The sequence below is a fragment of the Ictalurus furcatus genome, chromosome 8 (genome assembly GCF_023375685.1).
Source record: "Ictalurus furcatus strain D&B chromosome 8, Billie_1.0, whole genome shotgun sequence".
NCBI classification, from domain to species: domain Eukaryota; kingdom Metazoa; phylum Chordata; class Actinopteri; order Siluriformes; family Ictaluridae; genus Ictalurus; species Ictalurus furcatus.
Window position 1 is genome coordinate 7474660 of NC_071262.1, and position 15817 is coordinate 7490476.

A 15817-nucleotide genomic window follows, 5' to 3' on the forward strand; every position below is an offset into this window, starting at 1 on the left:
ACTGCACTGTGTGGATTGAAGTAAATGAACTTGGTGGTGTAATGTATACTTTTATTGATTTAATTTGCATTTGATATATAAAGATTAAAATATTAAATTAAACAATATAAATGAGATTACAAATTATAAATGTAACCATGACAACTATGTCTATCTTCACACCAGCCTTTAAAAATGAATTAATAGCCTACAAACTGACAGACTGGTGCCCATACAGAAGAATCAGCAGAAATAGGGATTGATAGTTATTAAAACATGTTTTGTTACCAAGAGCCTATGAATTATGTCTGCAAATGCTGCAAGTGTCCATGTTTTAATTCCACAATTTAACTGTGAAGATACTTTTGGCCCTTTAGCTGTTAATGTTAATATTCTTTTAATTTTAATATAATTTAACTGACAGTATAAAAGCAGCAAAATAATTTTCCTTTTTCTTAACACATTACAATGAGACTGCAGCATGTAGCTTCCATTGCCATGCAGCACAGTGGCATGTGTGGGTGGATGATGGATGTGTGTGTGTGTGTGTGTGTGTGTGTGTGTGTGTGTGTGTGTGTGTGTGTGTGTGTGTGTGTGCACGCGCACGCATGCATGAATCAGCCCAGAACACATGCAACTCTCACCAAGAGCTGAGATTTTTAAAGAATTAATCGCAAGTCCTTGCATAAGAAAGGGTGGCATACTGTTCAGAAAGAACTTGTGTTCAGCATGCTGGCAATCAATACTAGTGTCCTGCATTCAAGCACTGATCATGCATCACTCAGTCCAAGCTAACAGTAGGCATAGCTTTAGTCATTACCAATCTTCTTTACCATCCCTACTTCTTATTTCATTCTTATGTGTTTCAAATTTTAATCTTATGCAAGCTATGAGTGATATTAAGATACTGATACATATACTGTATATACACACACTATGATGACATCAATGTCACAGTATCATTCATTTTGTAGCACTACCTCATGCCACTAAGACACCACTGCTGATAATATATCCAGTTCAGTGCAAAAGGGGCTCAGAAGGGCAATTTAGTGCTGCTAAAATAACTTCAATAAACTCTACCTCCCTGTAATAAGAAAAGCTCCTTGGGGGAGTGACCTCCTAGCGATTGTACTGTTATATTTAGGTCACCTTATAGAAATTTGAACATGGAGTGAAACACAGAGGGAAAATGACATTGGCTACATGATGTTAAAAAAAAAAAAAAAAAAAAAAGACCTGTTTTCAACATGCCATGCAAAGCAGAAGTACATTTTTATTCATTATCAGTCATCACTGCTTCAGGGAGAGGTGCAGAGTCTGATAAATGAATTTGGAGTCTGCCTCCACATAGTGCTGTGATGGATGGAGAGACAGTTAGCATGCTCCTTCTAGGGTCATCCTATCTAAACTATGGGTTGCATGAGACTCACTCAGTCAGACCGTCATTGCTCTTCACTGATAAACTCAAAGATAATATTTTGGTTGAACTATTTAGCATAAAAATAGTATACAGAACATAAAGGTTTACCATTATACAATCTATGGGCATTATTCAAAGTTCGTGACTTAGCTCCATAAGTTACATCAATATTTATTCTGGGAAAGTTACTTGTATTCAAAGATGGGTTATGCAGCCCTGTTGGGTTAATCTAGCACCACTTTCAAATTATGAGAATTACTTACATGTATTTCATACCTCCGGTTGTCTGTTTTCTTGAGTAGTGGTGTCCAAGATTTGATTTTTCAGTAGCATCTAGACCACTACCTTAAAACACAAGCGCTTGTCTGTGCACTTAAGCAGCAGGACATTTCATTATTTAAACATATTCATTCAAAATTCAACATGCTATCACATAATTTTGACTTAACACTCCACAAATCTATCGGTGACACTAATTTATTGAATATTAGCTTATACTTATAATAATTTTTATTCAGTATGCTGTTTTCTAGATAGTAAGTAAGCCAAATGCTGCTTTAGTTGACTTCAGTTTACACATGTACTTATTTGGCCAAGCTCCACATGGTATAAACTAACATCTGACTAGTCAGGGAATGTGCAAGGGAAGAAACTGGTATGAACCCACCCCAGTATGAGTCTGGACATGTCTCCAAACATGTAGAATGTAGTCTACATGTTTGGGTAGAACTTTGCCTCAATAATGCCGTAATTGTTTCCATATTGCATTTTTTGGATTTTAATTTGTAACACATCTTTCCATTAGTTCTTGAGAAAATAAAATTGTCCATGAAAATGCACTGACCCCAGTTGAACCATGTTTATTGACTGCCAGATATACTGTAGAGTTGTCCTAGCTTAACAGGTTATCCAACTGTATAGCAAAGTTATGGTCATATTTATCCAGTACAGTATGCAGTGTTGGGAAGTGGCATCACCACAAGTAATGAAGCAATTTGGTTTATGCATTAATAGCACAACTCAATGCATTTTGGTTGTTCTTGCACATTTTAATTGCCTATATTCACTATTGTACTCTGGGCTAGAAAAGAGGTCAATTAACTACAACCAACTGATTTGTGTCTGCCCTTTTATCCTCATCTATCAGCTCCCTTTCTCACCACACTCAGTCAATAAAATCATGTCAATTAAAGTATAGCAAATTCTCATCAAACTGCAGGCTCATATTCCTCTCTCTGTTATTCTGTCATTTCTCACCTTCAAAAGAACATGCTGTGTTTTACTGAGTGACAAAATCACTTCCTACAGACACAGGGGCAGTCCATGTTTGTTTGTATGGCTGATCACCTTACTATATGCTGTGCTATAAAATATGAGTCTGTGCCTTTGAACTATGAATTCTGTGCAATGGGTGGGTGGATATAGATAAACATTGAAGACATGTTTGGAGAATAATCGGTATTTTCCCGTTAATGGTACTATGTGTATTACAGAGATAATGTTAAGCTATAATATTTAACTCTAAACTACTACTTCATCTCTAATCTTAAGGGACCCATAAGCATTTTTTTAAACAAATGTCTTTAGTTGTCCAGATCACCATATTCAGGAATCAGTATTTTTTTAATCATGAAAGGGGGAAAATCAGTGACTATAAGCACATAAACCGCGACTGTAAGCAAATCTGTGGCTGAGCTAATATATTCAATTTCTATGTCTCATCTTTCACAAAACATCACTACCAACAACACTGTAGTCCATCCTTCATTAATTAACATGTCAAAGCCTTGCTGAACAGTGGGTGATGACTCTACCTGAAACTGCCTCTGACCACAATGTTGTCTTATTGTTTCAAGAAACCGAGTAAACCTGGCAGTGTTAAAACTGAACGAGCAGGGCCTGTTGGACAAATTGAAAAACAAATGGTGGTACGACAAGGGCGAGTGCGGCAGCGGGGGAGGTGATTCCAAGGTCAGCCCCAATGTGACAAACCTAGTGGGTAAAAATCCAGCACCACAGGGAGGTGGGTAACCGGCAAGCCCACACTGAGACAACACTCTGACAAAAAATTCCTAAAGGGTTTCCAAAAAGCTCAATACACGCTCTTTGATTTAAAACGTTTTTTTTTAAATTGAATGCTTCATACAGAGTGGATAGATGTCTGATTTGACCCTGTTCAGGCAGATAAGACACAGCAGAGTGTTTTCAGCTTGCCGGTTGCCTGAAGTAATATCAGCAGGGAGCAATGGATCATGGCTAGGAGTAAAATTGCATATCACTAGCTGTTAAAATATATGTTTGTATGTGTGTCAGATGGTATAGTTAAATTGTATAGAACACTTGAATTGATACTGAGTATATGTTCTTATTATATTATTTTCTAAATCAAGTAATGCTGAAACACAATGAACAAGCCACTTCAGACAAACTAAACTGAACTGGCAACAAAGAAGGATAAAAAAATACAGAAATTTTTAATTGTGGTTTTCTTATTTCATATACAAACAAAAGCAGAAGCAGCTGCTACATACCCACTGTTTTAAAAAAAAAGTGAATTAGACTTTGCTCTGCAGGCTCACATTAACTCCATTTATTCTTCTATGGGCTTTAAAGTGTTGCATTAAATTATAAGATTCATAAACCTAATGCAGTAGCCTCAGGGAGAACATTTATGCATGCTTTTCCACAGATTTATGTTAATTGTGTTAGGTTTTAATTAGCGGCACATAATATACTGCACTCAGAAGTTCTTTGTGCACTGCACAAGCAGTGAATTTAGCTGCAGATTTCACTTCTACACATTCCCTTAAATGTGTTATTTCTTTTTGTCTGTAGTTTAAATAAAAGATATTTAAAAATACTATACAGTGTATAAATAATGGTCTAATTATTGTCAGCATGAAAGCCATGCCACAGTATCACTACAAAGCTGTCCAGGCAGGCCTAGTGGACTAAATGTGAATATGGAGCATATGGAAATGGTCCCTGGTCACATGTCTCACCACACACTTGCATGACACACACAAGTGGCACACACCCCCCTATTATTATATTGAACAAGCAACAGAGCAAGTACAGTCATGTGAAAAAATAAGTACACCCCATGAAAGTTGTTGGCTTTTTTGACATCCTCTTTGAAATAGTGCCTATTAATAAAGGTGATACACTCTATCAAATGACACATGAAATTGACATTTTGTAGTAATTTTCACAATTTAACAAAAAAAAAAATGTGCTCTGGACAGACGAATCAAATATAGAGTTGTTTGGCCACAGTAATAGCAGACATGTTTGGTGCAGACCAAAGACAGCTATTCAGGAGAAGCACCTCATACTAACTGTGAAGCACAGTGGTGGAAAGGTTATGGTTTGGGCTTGCTTCGCTGCCTCAGGGACTGGATAGCTTGCATTCATTTATTCAACTGTGAATTCTGCATCATATCAAAGAGTGCTTGAAGATAATGTGAGGCCATCTGTCCGAAAGTTAAAGTTGAACCGAAAGTGGAACTTTCAACAGGGTAATGATCCTAAGCACACTTGCAAATGCACCAAGGAATGGCTCAAAAAAAAGAAATGGAGGGTTATGGAATGGCCTAGTCAAAGACCGGATTTTAATCCCATTGAAATGTTGTGGGGGGATTTGAAACAGGCAGTACATGCAAGAAAACCCTCAAACATCAAAAAATATTGTATGGAAGAGTGGTCAAAAATTCCAGCAAGCCTGATGGACAATTATGCAAACAACGCCTACACCAAGTTATTTCTGCTAAAAGGGGCCAATACTAGCTTCTGAGGCCAAGGGTGCACTTACTTTTTCCACAGGAGGATATCACATCTATTGATATTTCTGTTGAATAAATGATTGAAAAATCTCATTTTCCTTGTGTTTTTTTTTTCACATACTCCAAGTATATCAACTTCATTAATAGGCACTGGTTCAAAGATAATCAAATGTTTACTTACTTGTCCAAATATATCAGAAAAGCCAACAATTTCCATGAGGTGTACTTATTTTTTTCACATGACTGTATGAGCTAATCCCCTTTTCTCTTTTAATTGAGACATGGCTCTTAGGCAGAAATGTGATTATGGTTTAATATCTTCTAATAATAATCACCCCAAATAAGACTCCATTTGACCATTTACAACCAGATTTTATCCCAAGATGTATGCTGACCTTCATTGATATCCAGCCCTGAAATAATTAGCTGTATATAATTATATAAAACATAACCAAATATTCATTTGGCATGTAGTAGTGGTAACCACCAAAATAAGAAGACAATAATTGAAACAAATATATTCTTAAAACATAATTTGTTAGAAACATTGCTGAAGAATGTACTCTCATTCATTAATAACATGAATATCTGTTCAGTTTAATCAGTATTGCTTGTGAGTAGTGTATGTATTGCATATTTTTGTATGACTGATACATACAGTAATAAAGAAAAAGTGAATGTGTTGTGGTTTGTGTATGTAAGTGTATACTGTGTAGAGTTTGTAAGTGTACTGTGTGTTTTCTGTGTCTGTTGTCCAAATCTGAAATGCATATATAGTATACAGTGCCCTCCACTAATATTGATACCCTTGCTAAATGTTATCAAAGAAGGCTGTGAAAAATTGTCTTTACTGTTTAACCTTTTGATCTTTTGTTTAAAAAAAAATCACACAAATAATCCACTCTCATGGATATCAAACAATTGCAAACAAAACACAGGATTATCCAAGAAAAATCTTTGTTAAATATAGGTATGCAATGATTATTGGCACCCTTTTAGTCAATACTTTGTGCTACCTCCCTTTGCCAAGATAATAGCTCTGAGTCTTCTCCGATAATGCCTGATGATGTTGGAGAATACATGGCAAGGGATCTGAGACCATTACTCCATAGAGAATCTCTCCAGATAACTTCAAATTTCGAGGTCCACACTGGTGGACTCTCCTCTTTAGTTCACTCCACAAATTTTCTATGGGGTTCAAGTCAGGGGACTGGGATGGCGATGGCAGGACCTTGATTTTGTGGTCAGTAAACCATTTTTGTGTTGATTTTGACATATGTTTTGGATCATTGTCCTGCTGGAAGATCCAACCATGGGCCATTTTAAGCTTTCTGGCAGAGGCAGTCAGGTTTTCATTTAATATCTGTTGAGATTTGATAGTCCATGATGCCATGTATCCTAACAAAATGTCCAGTTCCTCTGGCAGAAAAACAGCCTCAACACATTAAAAAGCTACCAACATGTTTAACCGTGAGCATGAGGTACTTTTCCATATGGCTACCTCTCTGTGTGCGCCAAAACCACTTCTGTGTTTATTGCTATAAAGCTCCATAGAACCCAAACTCCAGTAGTTCCAGAAGTGTCTGGCAAACTAAAGGTGCTTGAGTATGTTTTTGGATGAGAGTAGAGGCTTTTTTCTTGAAATAGCTTGTGGTGAAGTAGGTGACTTCGGATTGTAGTTTTGGAGACTTTCTGACCCCAAGACGCAACTAACTTCTTCAATTTTCCATCTGTGATCCTTGGAGACTTTTTGGCCACTCGAACCATCCTCTTCACAGTGCATTTAGACAATATAGACACACGTCCAATTCCAGGTTGATTCATAACTATTCCAGTTGACTGGAACTTCTTAATTATTGCCCTAATGGTGGAAATGGGCATTTTCAATGATTGTGCTATTTTCTTATAGCCACTTCCCATTTCGTGAAGCTCAACAACCTTTTGCCGCACATCACAGCTATATTCCTTGGTCTTACCCATTGCTATGAATGACTAAGGGAATTTGTACTATGTGTTACCTCATATTTATGTTTGTGCTGGGTCCAAGTCCACCTTTGTCGAGTTCAAGTCGAGACCAAGTCCTTAACCAATCGAGTCTATGTCCAAAAGGGGCAGAGTCGGACTCAAGTCCGAGTCCTTAATGGCAAAGATTATGTCGAGTTCAGCCGAGTCCAGAAAGTAATTAAATTGTCAAATTAACATTTCAAACTTCACAAACCAATGGCAACATAAATGTAAAAAAAAAAAAAATACCACTATAACATCTTGTAATTTCCATTTTAATTCCTAAAATGAAAAAAATCAGGGTTTATGATATTTACTACATTAAGAAGTACATTTCACATTTTATGTGAAATTCAAGACTGGAATTGCCAAATGCTAATATTTAGAGGTGGGCAATATGACTAAAATCTTATGTCACGACAACAGTACATTTTCTCAGGTCTATCAGTAGTATTCAAGTAAGAAATGACACGTGACAGAGACTCGGCTGTCCTCGAAAGAATTTCCGAGTCCAAAATGTCAAATTCAAATTCCGAGTCTGTGTCAAGTTCGAGTACAAATTTACCTGAGTGCATGACAAGTCAGAGTTTGTTCATAATTGGACTCGAGTCCGAGTCTGGGATCGAGTACCCCAACTTTAATTTATACCCCTGTGAAACAGGAAGTCATGGTTGAACAATTTCTTGTTCCTAGTCACCCAGGTGAACTAAAAAAAATTTAAATATAAATGGCAATATACTTCAATTATATTTTTCACATATGAATTCATAGGGGTGCCAATAATTGTTGCACACCTATATTTAACAAAGATATATATTTTTATAAACTTGTGTTTGCAATTGTTTGATATCCATGAGAGCAGAGTATTTTTGTGAATTCTTTTGAACAAAATGTCAAAATATTAAACAATAAAGACAATTTTTCACAGCCTTCTTTGCTCATATTTACCAAGGGTGCCAGTATTAGTGGAGTGCACTGTATGTGCTAGCTTTTTCCTTGCTCTCCTGTAACATGACTCTATCTCCTCCTGTAGGACAAGACAAGTGCGTTGAGTCTCAGTAATGTGGCCGGAGTTTTTTACATTCTAATCGGGGGCCTGGGCCTGGCCATGCTGGTGGCACTGGTGGAATTCTGCTACAAGTCAAGGACTGAATCTTACAGGATGAAGGTTTCTGCTCGGCCTGCTTTAGAGTCCACTTACACTGAGCTGCACAGTTACAGCCTATACAGTGGCCACACAGTTCAGATTTAAAGAACCATTAGGCAAACAGGAATGAAACAAGCTCCCACCACACACACACACACACACACACACAATTGTATTTTTGTATGCTCTTTTTGCATTTTGTCAATAGTTTTGTGTGTCTCTTCTCTCCCCCTTTCTCATTCTCCTCTGCCTCTCTGTTTTTTCCCTCTGCCCTCACTTCCTTCCTCACTGTCTTTGCTGTGGTTCTCTCTTTTCTTTCACTTCCTAATTCTCTTTCTATTCGTGTTATTGTTTATCCTAGGTTCCGTCCATCACACCCCTCTGTGCGCTAGCTCTTCTGGCTGTAAAAGCAGCCATATTAAATGCACATAACATAGCCTTTGTTCCCTTCAGAGAATGTGTTCAACTGTATCTGCAAAAAAAATAGTTCCATCTAGACTAATGACTGCTCATTATTCAAAAAGAGACAGCATGTCTGCTTTCCCATAATTTGGCACTCAAAGACTTGCTAAATATGGCATCCACTCAGAAGTTCTCCTTAAATATATCATCTGTTTTCTCAGAAATCTTATCAAGATCTAATCTGTAACTATCTGAGATCTGAGTTAAACTGTGCTTGTTTTAATTTAGCTTATTCTACTGATCTTTAAATATCAAATGCAAATCTTCATCCTCTCAGCACTGTCAGTTGCATAAACATCATCTACAGATACTTCAGTACATGTTCTTGTGATCAATAACTCTATTACAGGCAATTACCCTAAATAACACTCCTGACATAGTTAGACAGGAATTACACAATATAACGGAATATACTTAAATGTTTTTGTTTGTTAATTTGATTACAGGATTCACATTTCATATCCATTCATATTTCATATTATGAAAGTGTCTGAATTTCTCTGAGCAAACAAATTAGTCTGCATCAGGTGTGCAACTTAATCCTCCCAGTGCACTGAAATATAGTGTGATTAAATCATTTCCAGATTGGATATATGCAATGACACAATGTGCCATCCAGCACTCTAGGTTTGCTTAAAGTGAACTGGCAGCTCCATGAAAGCAATTTAAAAATTAAAAACACATTACTTCTCACTGTCACAATTATGGAGGCAGAGAAGGATGTACATGCAGATTTAAAGTTTAATAAAGATCAGAAAAGACACTATGTACATAGGAAACATAAACCGGAGCCAAGAGCGCATAACACGCATAACGTGCCAATATGAGCCAAAGAAAGCCAGACAAACAGTGAGGTGCAAACAGTGACTATATACACACTGGTGCTCGTTAACCAGAATGAGAGTCAGGTGCAGGTGGTCATGTGATGGTCGTGCAGAGGTGCAGTGGCTGCTGGGAATTGAAGTCCAGGTTTCCCTCCGGTAATTCATAACACTCACATTGGTCTTAATTCATCAAAGCTACATATGGTCAATTCTGATAAAAACAAGCAGACCCAAAGTCCACCCACAATGTCCATATTCATATTCATCTGTAAGATCAGACTCAGCTGAAAAATGCTTGTTTTTCAGTTAAATAATCAAAATTATTACAATCGATAAATATAGCAAGCATAGTAAGTTAGAATAGTACATAATACCTGTTTAACAAACATAGCAAATTAAGTTGATAATCACACTTGTGTACTTGGGAACCTTCTATTAAAATATAAGTAAAGGGGGTTAGTGTCAACATGTAATTTATGTGAACCAAATGACTCAGACATGGATCTTTAGTTTAATTGAGTAACATGTAACAAGAAGCACCAGAAAGAGCTGACCTGGACGCAGAGGCTTAGGCAGTTGTGCTATTCAGATATGTTTAGAGATCATCACATGGTTACAGCTCATTCACAAGGACTTGTACGGCAAATTATCAACATAATTGAAGGAAGTAACTTTTCCACAACATTAAATCTAACTATGAACCATTAAAATGTGAAACATGTCATTCATTAATAAATGAAACATTGTAATTGTTGGCAAATCACTGTGGTGTACGCGGAATAACGCACTCCACCATTCTGTTATTCGAACTAGTGGCACGCTTGTATGTCATGCCACATCACACCCCCAAGGTGTGCATTAATTTTATATAACAGCACAGTCTGTCTTGTGTTATTCCTTACATCAACAATACTTCATTTTGGTACACTAATACGTTTCAGTGATTAAGTAAACAGCGTTATTAGAAACAGAGCACATTTAAATGACTTTTTATTTACAGCAACCATGGACATCAGCACCTCAAAGTCAGCTTTACTGCTTTACTGCAATGTATTTTTACCCTCTCCATGTTTACTTCTTTCCTCATATCATCATCAGATCTTGGATAACTGTATTTTGCTGAATGTTTTCATTTTATTGGCTCAGATTCGGACCACCTGCATAAATTAGGGTGTTTCATGGAAATTGATAAATGGTAAATGAGGGTAAAAAAAAAGCATTCCATATGACATGTAAATTAGGGATTAGTGGGAAGAGGCTTGTTCAACTGAAGCTGATTCATTATTTGCAAAATCACCACTCATTTTGATGCCATACAACATGAATCAGACACAGATTCATTCATATATCATTCTATGCAGTCAAATCTGCACACATAAATTTGATGAAGAATCTGCTCAGTTGTAGAAAGTTGAGGAAATGCTTCCTGCCTATCAACAGCATCTAGGCCCAGAGTCTGTTTATACATGTCAGAGCCAGGATGCTGTTTCATGTTAATAGAATGAGGTAAAAAAAAAAAAAAATACAAGTATTTTTCTTGTAAATTCGCATCGAATATATAATTGCAATGTATGACAGAGTACAGAAAACAGTACAAAAGAGAACAAAAAAGTACAGAAATTACAATCCCCACCAAAACTATTGGAACAGCAAGGCCAATTCATTTATTTGTGCTATACACCAAAGACATTTGGGTTTAAGGTCAATATATGGATATGAGACAAGAGTTTAGGATTTCAACTTTTATTTCCTGGTATTTACATCTAGATGCATTTTGTATCAGACCACCCAATTTTTAGACAAGCAAAAGTATAGGAACAGATAAGTCTTGAAGTTAATTAAAGTAAATAACACTTAACATTTGGTTGCATATCCCTTGCTTGCAATAACTGCATCAAATCTGAGACTCACTGACATCACCAAATTATTAGTAACTTCTTTGTTGATGCTTTTCCAGGCTTTTACTGCAGCGTCTTTCAGACCTACAAATTGGGTGGTCTGATACAAAATATGCTGTCATTTTGTGACATGTACATATGAATACCAGGAAACAAAAGCTGAAATTCTAAACTCTTTTTCTCAAAAAATATTGTCATCCAATAGTTTTGGAGGAGACCCTAGTTTCCTAAACAGTTGGAGGTGAAACCCTGATTAGCATTATGCTGAGCAAAGCGCAGTAGTAATCAGTCTAACAGTTTGTTGTAACAGAAAAAAATTACTCTAAAATTAATTTGTCGGTATTAGTTATAAAATTATGACATTATGAACAAAAAAATAACCATATACATTTTTGGCAACTCCCAAAAACAGCCACATCATTTTTTCCCCCTCTGCCTTAGCTTCCTGATTTTTCAACTGATTTTTACAGTAAGGGGATAGATTTAGGAATGAAGCAGTTTTATTAAGAAACTGACAAATAATATTGTTATAAAAACCTCCCTACAGTAACTATTCAAACATAATTTCCCCTGTATTTTATGTGGCATTAAACAAATACGTATAATCATATTTTAGCATCCTTTTCTAAACCAGCATTTATGCAACACTTGTCTACTGTGTCTAACTCTGCCCATGTCTTCATCCCAGCAATCCATCAATGATGCCATGCGCTGCACCACACTGACCCGGATGAGTGGCAACAGCAGTGGTGGGGAGAATGGCCGCATCATGGCCCATGACTTCCCAAAAGCTGTGCAGACATTACCATGCATGAGCCACACAGCTGCTATGGGCCTTGGAGCCTCAGGCATGTGACTGGTACTACACAGATACTGTCCCCCAACGGATGCGTCGTACTGCCAAAATGCACTCTCAGACTGCTCTCGGCAAAACCAACAACCCATGAAACATTTTTCTTATATAAGAAAAAAAAAATCCCAAATGTTTGGATGGTGAGAAAAGAATACAGAGAAGAAGATGCTGTGCAATATGATGTTGAAGGGACACTTTTCAGTAGTGTTCATTTACAAAAATAATCATAAAAATTTGTGTTGATGCCATGCCAGTCTAACAGAGCTGTTTACTTCTGTCTGTAAGTGTGCAATATTTTGGTTTATACCACTGTTCTATAATGTTGTCTCCTACCTTATTTTCTCCAGGAAAAGATTATCACATGAAATATGTGGCATTTTGCACAGATTATTATATGGCTCATATGTTGTAATGACTACTAGAGAGAGTCTGTTGTATGGACTGAAGTTTTGTTTTTTTGTTTTTTTTAAATGCACATAAAACGTAGAACTAGTGGGCAATGTGGCTGATTTCCCTCCACCATTAACTTTGCTTAGCTTAATTGAAACAAACATATCAGATTGTCAATCTGTTAACAGTGTAAATAGTCTGATGTAAATCTTAACCTGGGCAATGGGAGAACATTTGTTGTTGATCAGAAGATTATAGCATACTGAACATGTTGATTATCTTGCTGCATTTCTTTTCACCTCAACAAACTTGCATTGCTGCTATGCCTCATTTAAGGTGCCATACCTCATTTGTGCCAGGACTGACTTGGGAGTGTGTTCCATGTTTGAATTTGCAATTTCAACAGGAGCACTTGCAGAAGGGCAACAGCAAAAATGTCTCAAGCTACTGTTGATAAAAAGCTTTTTAATTATTTTTCCCCTATCATTTGAATGTCATTATTTCCGGCCTTCAAATATAGTATTGTCATTCGTTTATACTGTGCACAGAGCCAAAGCTAAGCATTTTTGAAGCATTGCTACAGTATAGATGTCCTTTTGATACAATATTCTTTTTACATCAGTCTTTTGCAAATGAACATTCCTCAACTACCTTGCACTTCTAAAAAAAAATTATGAGGGAGTCACCTGAAAAAAGTTTCATTTTAAAGCCCAAAGTGTGTGTCATTTAAGTTAACTACGTTCTGAGACTGTATATGGAGCAAATGCTGATGGATGTTAGCCTGCCTTTAAATTCTCTTGCTGCACACATGCTTTAAGACAGGTTTGTTTATGACTCCTGTTTTTAGTTTATTCTTAACTTTTAGAGAAAAAGATCACCACTGACTGTGGAAGTTAACTAAGATCTGTGTTTAACTCGTGTTTGGGAAACCAGCTCTCACAATGAGCTCCATCCTGATGCATTGAATTTAAAATAAAGGAGCTTCCCTGGAGTACTATGCTTTCACACCACACACCATGCTTTGTCTTCTATGTAAACAAAGAGTGCTTTGTACTTCCCTCACTCTCTGTTTCTAGATTATTTCATGTCTTTTATGAAGGCACAGGAGTCTGGGCTGCTTTGTGGCCTCATGTTCTGAACATATTTTATACACAGTAACACATTTGTAATGGCTGACAGAAATAATGAGTAATAGTATAAGTAAGGATTTCTGAGTGCTGTGTGATTTGCTGTTTTTCATATGAACTGGTATGTTGAGGCAATGCCTCATTAAAGGGATGTAGTTATTGCAGAGATAAGAATTATTGAGCAGTTAGTTGAGATACTTTGTGTTTCTGGTTAACAGTGTTCTCTTTTCTGTAGTTGCGATACAAAAAATGATCTTCTGTGCTTACACTTCACAATGATGTAATTTGTTTATTCAAGTTTGTTTGTTGGGATTATGTTGATCATAATGGAGAGGTATGATTGTATACAAATGGTATGGATGGAAAACACATTAAATCAATAATGAATAAAACATTCAAAATAAAAAGAAAACACTTTCCTAACCAAAGTCAGATGTTGGTTGATGCTTTTTTGTGATTAAATGGGAAACAATTATTGTGATTTCTGTCATTTTGTTTCTCTGTACACTGTATTTGAGGCTGCTGTTGACACACATGGAGGAAAAAGCTCATTAGGATCCTTGCAGGTCCCCATTAGGAAATTTCAGTGATGCTTTCATGCAAAGCTTCTTACAACTGGGAAAAACTCCATCCCAATCATAGTGTTGAGGGATGAGAGCCTTGATCAAGGGCCCAGCATCAGCTTTCTGGCGGTCAGACAGGATTTCCCATTTATGAGATCTTTTAGAAGCTTAACTGCTAAGCTAACACTTTTGCAAAAGACAGGTGCCCGTTTACTCGCTGTAAGTCTTTGGACGGATGCCATGCTCCACAGAAAACTCATCAAAGGATGAATGGAGGGCCAAATGTCAATATAATAATACACTATCAAGCACAGAATAAATAGATTGATATGCCTACCATTATGAGTTATACAACAGAAATGGCCTAATAAATTAAGCAAGAGTAATAAAGTAATAAGAAAAGGTTTTCCTAATCAAGGCTCTGTACTAAACTATAGAATTCGTGTTTAAGAAACATTCTTATTATTTATCATAATTTATAATAAAATAAAGCATTACATTAACTTACAGACAAAAGTAAATTATTAGAATTGCTTAAATGCTTTAATTTCTGTACTAAATATATTAATGTATATATGTGGCTAAATCCCAAAGTGTATATTTTACTTATTTGTATTATTTTGCAAATGTTCTCAAAACTAGAAAAAAATTAAATAATGTTTACTTGAAACAATTGGACTCATACATGCGCAAATCAACACATGCTGACTAGAAGAGGACCATGAGCTTGCTGCACACATGCTGTTTTCTTTGCACATGTTTAGTGACAAGGATGGAAATTAAAAGTCACATAAAGTTTAAATGAATAGTCTTATACAGTTTAAAGTAATAAAGTCATATAATGTGGGGGCGTGTTTTTTTTTTTTTAACTCAATTTAATGTGTCTTTGCATAACTGAAATTTTGAGTGTTATGGATTGGTTGTTTCAATATTTATTGTTTTGTGTTGCCTTTAAGACCTTAGATTATTGTTATGATTATTATTGGCCATTTAGTAGTAAAGATGATAAATGATTTGTGAAAGCAGATGTTTCTAAATTGGGACCAAGAAATTATGTTTAGATAATGTTTACTTTTTACAGTGGTGAGATTTAAGTAATTATTTTAAGATCTCTTACAAGAAATATATAAATAAAATTTACTTAAAATAAATGAACAAATGTTTTATTTATTTTATTTGCATAATATTTAACCATTTCAATTAAGTGGATTTTTACTGGAAATTACATGTTAATTTTACTATTAAAAAGTAAATGCATATTTTTACCAAACTATTTTTCAGTGTGGATGGGGCTGTTTTGTCCTGAAAGCTGCCATGTTAGCATTAACTATCACATACACACCATGATGTCATTATCCATGGTGA

The 15817-nt window shown here is 36.0% G+C and overlaps 1 protein-coding gene across 2 annotated transcripts in view; it reads left to right on the forward strand.

Annotated features, from left to right (window-relative positions):
• gria1a (glutamate receptor, ionotropic, AMPA 1a) overlaps positions 1-14918 on the forward strand; it is a 158755-nt gene extending 143837 nt beyond the window's left edge. The window contains exons 14-16 of one of the 2 annotated variants that reach the window (XM_053630476.1): positions 3259-3373; positions 8222-8356; positions 12208-14918. In XM_053630476.1, coding sequence (XP_053486451.1) covers positions 3259-3373; positions 8222-8356; positions 12208-12375 — 418 coding nt within the window. In that variant the 3' untranslated portion in view covers positions 12376-14918. Of the gene's footprint in view, positions 1-3258; positions 3426-8221; positions 8378-12207 lie in introns of those variants that run through there. The other variant, XM_053630477.1, reaches the window with a different exon arrangement.
• The last annotated feature ends 899 nt before the right edge of the window (positions 14919-15817 follow it).